At 39.9% G+C, this 8,943-nt stretch overlaps 1 protein-coding gene across 1 annotated transcript; it reads left to right on the top strand.

Annotated features, from left to right (window-relative positions):
* Positions 1-1,943: 1,943 nt before the first annotated feature.
* LOC105437912 (U1 small nuclear ribonucleoprotein C-like) lies at positions 1,944-2,936 on the top strand. The gene has a single exon (XM_011665061.2). The coding sequence runs from the start codon at positions 1,944-1,946 to the stop codon at positions 2,934-2,936; it is 993 nt and encodes a 330-aa protein (XP_011663363.2).
* The last annotated feature ends 6,007 nt before the right edge of the window (positions 2,937-8,943 follow it).

Raw genomic sequence — 8,943 nt, 5'->3', positions numbered from 1 at the left:
CAATACATTATAAAGAAATTGATATTAATTTGTGCTATTTTAATAAATAAATGCCTGATATTCAAGACTAGGTAAACACCTTTATTTGAAGTTTTAGAATATCTAAGCAAATTATTTGATTATGTTTCATGTTATTTATTGATTTAGTTCTTATAAACGCCTGATCTACAAGACTACTCAAAAGTAGCAAGTTCATTACGGCTGCCTTATAAGCCTGTTCAATGTACCGAACCAGACTGGCCAGAAGATACACACAAAATGGTCATTGATTTTGTGTAGACAGTCTGTCTGGAATCTCTGTAAAATGCGCAAAATTGAACAGCTAAGATTTTTTTCTCTTCTCTTAATTCTGCTTCCATTTAATTTTGTTAATGCAACTTGAATTTGGCGTAAATATTCATAAATGAATGATATAAACCCTTAAAATCTAAAACAACAACATCATTTAATATTCAATCTGCTACAACTTTGATTATTTCAATTTTAAAATCATTTAAATTTCTATAATGTCTTAGGTACACATCGGGCCTCTGGAGATTTTGGCTGAATAGCCTGCTGACACATGGGAATAGATCATTATGTTGGTGTTATCAGTATCCAGCCTCTCATGGGTGCAGGATATAGTACTTGTTGTTGTTATAATTGTTCTGGTTGTTGAGCAGAGATTGTTACAACTTCAATAGATAATTGTTATACATGTACTTATTTTAATCTTACAATTAGTACAGGTACAGCTTAGAAGTTAGAGTTAGATTGTATATACCTAGTGTAACAGTTTGAATTTGTCTTTATATTTCAGTTAGTAAATTTCTCATCTCTTCCTTATCCATTATTACATATTCATTTATATATTTGCATTCTTCATTTGCATATTCATTTTCCCTGCTCATGTTCCCATTTCATTCACCTTCTTACAGCACAGTCTTTCAGTTGCACTACTGCCACACCTTATTTTTCTCTCTCTCCTTCAAACCCATTCCCTTTGTTGTCTTCTCATTCTCTATGCATGGTTGCCTTTTCCTGCCCTAGCAACATGCACTTTCTCTTCTCTCATTCGTTCTCTTTGCCTCTCACCTTTGCTCTATCTAGCCTGTTCACCTCATTCGTTTCTCTTATCACATGACTTTCCCCTGATTGGTTTATTTTGTTATGATGCCTGAGTTGTACTCAGAGCCATGTTATAATATTGAGTATTAAAGTTAGTTCTGTTCCGTCCTTCTTCGTGTGAGGTTGTGTTTTCTACTGTCCTGGTTTTGTTGGAGAGTTTAGATTGTTTTTGATGCAGCATGTTCGATGATTGATTTTGGTTTATAAGTTCCCTCGGTTAATAAACATGTTACAATTGGTGGCAGCGGTGTTTCTGTGTTTTGTCCAGATTGTTTCGAACCAATTTCGCCATGTCGTGCTTTCATATTTTTGCTGCTGTTTGCCTGTACCTTGCTTCTGTTTTCACCCTCCTTCAGCAAGCTTGGTGCTAATTAGCAAGCTATATCATCATACATCCTCTTCTTCAACTCCACCTCACCGTAGTTCTACAATTATTTTGGTGAGTCACCAGTTGATAATTAAGTGTAGTTCACCCTACTTCATTACTTGGGACATACTTGTTGTTTTACAAGGTTCTCCCTTCTTGGTTAATGTGGGTTATGCTGACTTTTCTTGAATTGTTGATGTACAAGACTCATTTTCACCGCTCGAATATCAGTCTTATTGTACTACTTGTGGTTACCTCGTTAGATATTGCTAGCCTTGTCGCACTTGAACTTCATGCATACACGTTTTCCATCATACATCGGAGAGGTCGATCTCATCAGAATGCGGACGCCTTGTCTCGTCACCCTGACAGTCAGCAAGAGCCGCAGAATTCTCGTCCTTCTTCCACTCGGAGTTCTCAGGTGTGCACCCTTAATGCTACATCCTATTCTTCGGTTGGTACCCAAACCATGTCTGAATTAGAATCAGAAGTTCCTCAGCCTTCGTCTTCCCCACCCAACTGCCTCCAAGGACTAGAGCCTAAGCTTCTCCACCACCAGAAGCTAGACAAAGACCTTGAAGATATCCGGCACATGGTTACCAATAATACAAGGCCAACTGTCAAGGAAATCCGTCGCAGCCAGCCTGGAAAGCGCAGACTTCTTTGGCAGCTTTCTCGTCTATCCATCCACAACGATATCTTGTATCGCACGAAAATGGACGAGAAACGATCAGTTAAGCTCTACCAAGCCATAGTCCCAGAAAGCTTAGTGCAAGAAGTTTTGAAGCTTCTTCATGGTCACCCAACTTCAGGACACTTTAGTGCAGAACGGACTCTCGAACGAGCGAAGTCATCCTACTTCTGGCCCTACATACATAGAGATGTCCTTGATTTCTGCGAGAAATGCAGGGCATGTGAGACGATTAGATCACCTCATCCCAGCAACCACGCTCCCCTCAAGAACAGACTCAAACCGTACCGGGTCTTGTCATCCGCCACCAACCACACCCATAGAATCGTACACAAGAACAGACTCAAACCCTACCGATCCGAGTGGACTCCACATACCAGAGTTGACGTCCGATCATCTAACACGGACGTTCCCCCTACCTTCACATGCAGTCAGGAACACCGTCCTTACTTCACCCCTCTGTCTGGTTCCCTACCATTTAGGGACCAGTCAGGGAATGCTACCCCCCTTCTTCCAGTAAATAACCCACCACCTGGGTTACTTGTTCCACCATCGCCAATTCAGGGACCAGCTGGGCTTCTGCCAACACCCCCGGGACTACCTCCACCACCCCTGGGACTACCTCTACCACCCCCAGGACTACAGCCACCACCCCCAGGACCCCCAGGACCCCCAGGACTTCCTCAACGACCCCCTAGACGGCCAAACCAAACTCAAACCAGATCTGGACGGGCTGTCGTCAAACCGACGAGATATGATGATTTTGTGTAAAATTGTTTTTGCAGTCATTTCTTGTTTAAAAGACAATTTCCAAAAACGTGCAGGTCAAAATTTTGTACGGAAAAAAAAAAAAAGAGTAAAAAGGGATTTGATATACAATCGCATTTATTTTTTTTTACAACTTTTTTAAATGCGGGATATCATATAGTCAAGGAGATTTTGATCTTTTCTTTTTTGGTCTCAGCAAAGGAAGTATTTTTCTGTTATTGTTGTATAAGCACTGACTGCAATCTCAATACTTTCAATGTTATTGATGTAATGGATCTGTGTAAAGTACAGACATGACGTTGCTACATGTAAGCGTTTTTTTTTAAAGATAATGTAATATGCTATTTATGGATTCAATTACATGTATTCATGAATTTTGGGAATTAGTGGAACAAAGTGTTCTTATTTTGTTTTTGGAGATTCCAAATCATGACTGTATTTATTGCTCATATTTTTTTTTATTCAAAAAAAAAAAACATTTGGGACAATCGCTTATGATTGTCTTTAGCCATTGAATTGACTTGTTATTTTCTTTTAAAAAAAGAAATAGGAAAGTGACAATTTCTGTATTTTCGGACAAAAATTCATTGTCGACAAATTTTTGTGGTCAGTTTGGAGCACTTCTGCCTTTTAAAATGGTGCTTCTAATTTAGTTGTTAATACAGGGTTCGAATTAAGGGTTTTGATAGTTTCGGAATTCTAGTTGAATGTGTACATAGATCATAGAATTTGGCTTGATTAAAGAGAAAGTTTTGTACTTATGTTGACAAAAGTACATAGATATTGATAGGTAAATGAAAAGTACCCTGATTGCATAACAAATTATATAGGATATGCAATTACATATACTCAAGTTTTAGGTTCAATGAAAATGTTTTTTCTATTACATAGTTTTACTAGTAGTTTGAAAGCAGTCAATTCTTTACGCACCTCTAGAAAATTGAGGACAATTTTTGCGTGGAGGGATATTTATGTAACAGTTTGAATTTGTCTTTATATTTCAGTTAGTAAATTTCTCATCTCTTCCTTATCCATTATTACATATTCATTTATATATTTGCATTCTTCATTTGCATATTCATTTTCCCTGCTCATGTTCCCATTTCATTCACCTTCTTACAGCACAGTCTTTCAGTTGCACTACTGCCACACCTTATTTTTCTCTCTCTCCTTCAAACCCATTCCCTTTGTTGTCTTCTCATTCTCTATGCTTGGTTGCCTTTTCCTGCCCTAGCAACATGCACTTTCTCTTCTCTCATTCGTTCTCTTTGCCTCTCACCTTTGCTCTATCTAGCCTGTTCACCTCATTCGTTTCTCTTATCACATGACTTTCCCCTGATTGGTTTATTTTGTTATGATGCCTGAGTTGTACTCAGAGCCATGTTATAATATTGAGTATTAAAGTTAGTTCTGTTCCGTCCTTCTTCGTGTGAGGTTGTGTTTTCTACTGTCCTGGTTTACTTGAGTTTTGTTGGAGAGTTTAGATTGTTTTTGATGCAGCATGTTCGATGATTGATTTTGGTTTATAAGTTCCCTCGGTTAATAAACACGTTACACTAGTATTAATTATCTTTGTCAGATTTGTTGTTATACTCATCATGTTTATACTCAGCTCTTTTCCCTATATATCTATGTCACATATGTTTTATGGTACGCTGCCTTGTGCAGCTGAGTCTGAAATAAACAAAGTTCTGAATTGAAATTAAATTCCTTAAATTCTATTATAAACGACTGATGTGGAAGACTAATAACCGCACCCTTTCGCGGTATAAACTTCATGCACTGTACTACTACTAGTAGTAGGAGCATGGGCCAATTAGTTCCCCAAAGTAAAAGTTGACAGCCTGGCCCTGGTTAACAATAATGGTGGAATCTCTTACCTGAAACGTAGCATGATATCATAACAATACCCACACATGTCGGGATAAGCCAGAGACTGCCAATACGAGGGTCCATCTTAATTGGTCGTAATCGTGTAAAAGTGTGGTAATAATAATCATCATCCATCGATCTCCTACGCGAAACTGGGTTTTTCCAGCATAACGTCACAGGGGCCGGGGAATCCCCGAATGTCAATTTCAAACCGTAGAGGGCAAGCGTCTCGCCCCGTTTTGCATAGATTTGCCAACTCGTATACTAGGTATAGCACACCAAAAATAAGTACAACAAACACATGTTATTTGATGATTGCAAATGATCAAGCTTTATGAAAGCTTCAAAAAACAAAAAAAAACAGAATTGAAATCGGTCAATGCGTTGTGATTTTATATCATTTTTTTTAATATCGCAAAATTACCGAAAAACCTGCCAGAAATGGTCAAATTGGCAAAAATGGCAAAATTCGACAAAGTTGACAACTTAATTCATCACTTTCTTGGACACAAATAATAAATTATCAGAAACTAAAATATCATCTTTGTGATAAAAAAATACAAAAAAGAAAATTCATATAAACTATCTGTTACCGTTTTGAAAACAGAAGCAAACAAAATAAGTCATTTTTGCCATTTTTGCGAATCTGCAGATATGAAAAAGTTGTGAAAATAACAAATTAAATCATATATGTATAGATCATATTTACACCAAATATTAACAATAATTCCAAACATTTTGCAATGCCAATAAATTATGGCGATGGAAATTACTTGTATCACCGTTACAGCTATTTCCTCATATGTTTCACAAATTATTCAGAAAAAACGATCAAAATGATAAGAATTTTCAGACTTTCAGCTACATCACAGTATAGTTTTGTTTTTTTTAAATGTCAGATTTGAGGATTTATGACGATTTTACTGAGAAACCATTCAACAGGCCATAACATTCCACAGGGACTAAATTTCAGAGAGGGGGTGGGTGTAGTGAGCATATTGATTTGTTTGGCCCTCGAAAATTTGAAAATTGCGCCGATCAAAATTCGCTCAGTGGGGAGGGGGGGGGGCGGTGTAGTGAGCACATTGATTTTTTGGGGGGCCCTCGAAAATTTAAAAAATCGCCACCCCCCCCCCCCTCTTTGAACGCCATGGGGGCCCCATCTCCATAAAAAAGGTTAAATTAACGTGTTTTTACACGTTTTTTTTTTCCTCTTTCTTTTTTTCTACTTCTCTTTAATATATTGTTTTTTAAAAAAAGTGGGGGGGGGGGCTCGAACCCCCCGAGCCACGCCGTTCCGTGGCCCCTGACAAGTGTAGGCCTCTAAATAAGCATATTTCTTGCCTGACTTTACATTGGGAATTTGTCATTTTCCAACATGCGCATACAAAAGTACAAAAAAAGTGAGGAAGAATTCCGGAAAATGAAGCTTTTCACGTTATTTGTAAATCACGACTGAAATCAAATTTTTAAAAAAATGGGGGCCCCATCTCATCAGTACACCAATGGTGTACAGTGGCGTATCTGGCGCTTTGTTTTGGAGGGGGGGGACGAGAGCGGCGCAAAATCATATCTGTTCCCCTTTTTGTTCTTCTTCCTCTTTAAAAAAACAAAATTATTTCCCTTTCTCTCCTCTTCCCATTTCCTTCCCTCCTTCTCTCTCTCTCTCTCTCTCTCTCTCTCTCTCCCTTTCTCTCTCTTTTACTGAGAGGAGGGGGGGGGGGGCAGGACCTTTCAATCCACACCTTGATGGCGGGAAAAATCGCAACTGACCCTATTGACCCTACTGGCATGCTGAAAACAGTTGATTTCAGTTGAAACCAATTAGCCATACTGGTATTAAATTGTTACACCAGTTGATACCAGTTAAAAACAATAGGCCTTACTGGTACATTTACCAGTTGATTCCAGTTTAAAAACCATAAAACCAGAGTTGACCATTTGAGATCAGTTGTTTCCAGAAGATACCAGTTGAAAACCAGTAGATGATTACCAGTTGATTTACCAGTTGAAAACCAATAGATGATTACCAGTTAAAACTAGTAGATGATTGCCAGTTGATTTACCAGTTGAAACTAGTAAAATACCAGTTGAAAACCAGTTCTGAACCATTGTATCTTGTGTATATTCATGCTTAACTTGCATATTTTCACAGAAAATATAATTATCATGATTTGTCAAGCAAATGTGACAATGCACATCAATTTTGTGATTTATATTTTCTTAGTCAAATCATATTTTACATCTAATTTAAGACGTACAGATAGATGTAAAGAATATATGTAATTAATAACAAGTAAAAATATGTATAATTTTGTATAATATGTACGCTCTCTAAATTCTTTAATTGACATTAGAATCAACTGCAATTCACTTCAAATGATCTTTGTGATGGGGCAATTGCAAGAGTCTATAAAAGTCTATATTTGGTGGCCAGATGCCATAAACTATTGATTATTGATTATCAGTTGATTGATAGCCGCTACTGAATAATCGACTGAAAATCAACTGGTACCAGTACCAGTTCATTCCAGTAGATTCCACTATACCAATTTCCATATTGAAACCAGTTCACTTTAATCAACTGGTACCAGCACCAGTTGATTCCAACTGGTCCCTAATTGTTTTTTTTGACCTGGGCTTTTCTTTCTTCTTCCTCCTTTTTGTTCCCTTTTAGCTCTCCTTTATCATTTTCCCTTCCTTCTCTCTCTTTTATTTTCTGTGGCGGGGCGGGGGGGGGGGGGGGGGCCGGGTAAAGGCCTCATGGCCCCCTATTTTGATCACTATTTTTGTCAATCCCGGGGGGATACTCATATTTGGTTTGGTTCGGACGGGGTGTGCCGCTCAAGCCTCGAAACCCATACCCATTATTAGGGGGTATTTGGGGACATTTTTCAAAAAAATTGGGTGTTTTCACAATTTTCATGAAACACCATGAAATTTCGAAAAAACGGACCCATTTTTAATTATATTTTTGTTAAAATTGGGACCCATGTTAACTTTTTAAAAATATTTTTAAGTTACCCATTAGAGTGGCACATCTCCGTATGTCTTAATATGTGAGTACCCCCCCCCCCCCGCCCCCGGGTTGCGTTATTTTTTTCTGCGGCACAGATTGGGGTTAGGTGCGTGTTGAGCTTAAGTGAAAGTTTAGGGTTAGGGTTAGGGTTAAATCAAGACCTCTTTTAAAAAAAAAACCCAATCTGTGCCCCCGCCCACCCCCCCCCCCCCACTCAGTTTTATTTAGGGTACGCATATGCTCGTTCCCTCTTTTTGAAAGCACCCCCTATCTGAGGACTGCCAACATTTCTGAACCCCCCTTTCGCGGGCTTTTTGCGGGCTTTTCCTGCCTTGGAGACCCCCCTAAATCATGAAAAATGCTCAATTTACCAATGCTCCAATTAAAGAGATGAGAGAAAAAAAGTAAAAACACTCCCTTTTTAAAGAAATCTCCAGGTGAAAAGTTATTACACCCCTTTTTTTACAATTCTCGGGCCGGACTTTGTCGCACGAAAAGTACCCCTTTACCGGACATGTTGGTAACACGCATGGGGTCCAGGCGCGGATCCAGGATTTCTTAGGGGAGCGGGGGCCCAACTTTTTTTTTTTTTTTGCTCCCGAAAATTTGAAAATCGCGCCGGCCGAAAAGTTGCTCAGTGGGGGGGGGGGGGGGGGGGGGGGGGGGGGGGGGGGGGGGGGTACAGAGCACAATTTTTTTTTTTTTTTTTTTTTTTTGCTCCCGGAAATTTGAAAAACGCGCCGGCCAAAAATTCGCTCAGTGGGGGGGGGGGGGGGGGGGGGGGGGGGGGGGGGGGGGGGGGGGGGGGGGGGGGGGGGTTGTGAGCACATTTTTTTTTTTTTGATCCTCAAAAAAAATTCAATTTGCACCCCCCCCCCCCCCCCCCCTTGAGCGCCAGGGGGGGGGGGGGGGCCAACCCCCCAAAAAGGTAAAAATCACGTGATTTTACAAGATTTTTTTCTCAAGGGGGGGGGGGGCCCGGGCCCCCCGGGGCCCCCCCCCTGGATCCGCCACTGATGGGGTCATTCCGACCCCGGAGTGGGGGGGGGGGGGGCCGGGTCTGTGCCGCAGAAAAAAAATGACGCCCCCGGGTTTCAATTCAGTTCTGTCGCTTGAGAT

This window comes from Strongylocentrotus purpuratus, unplaced genomic scaffold (genome assembly GCF_000002235.5).
Source record: "Strongylocentrotus purpuratus isolate Spur 01 unplaced genomic scaffold, Spur_5.0 spur5_scaffold_1, whole genome shotgun sequence".
Taxonomy (NCBI): domain Eukaryota; kingdom Metazoa; phylum Echinodermata; class Echinoidea; order Camarodonta; family Strongylocentrotidae; genus Strongylocentrotus; species Strongylocentrotus purpuratus.
Note: the sequence above shows the minus strand (reverse complement) of the source record. Positions and strands in the feature narration are given on the sequence as shown.

Bases quoted from the DNA above. Each gene is read 5' to 3' on its own strand.
- LOC105437912 (XM_011665061.2), top strand. From the start codon at position 1,944: ATGTCTGAATTAGAATCAGAAGTTCCTCAGCCTTCGTCTTCCCCACCC.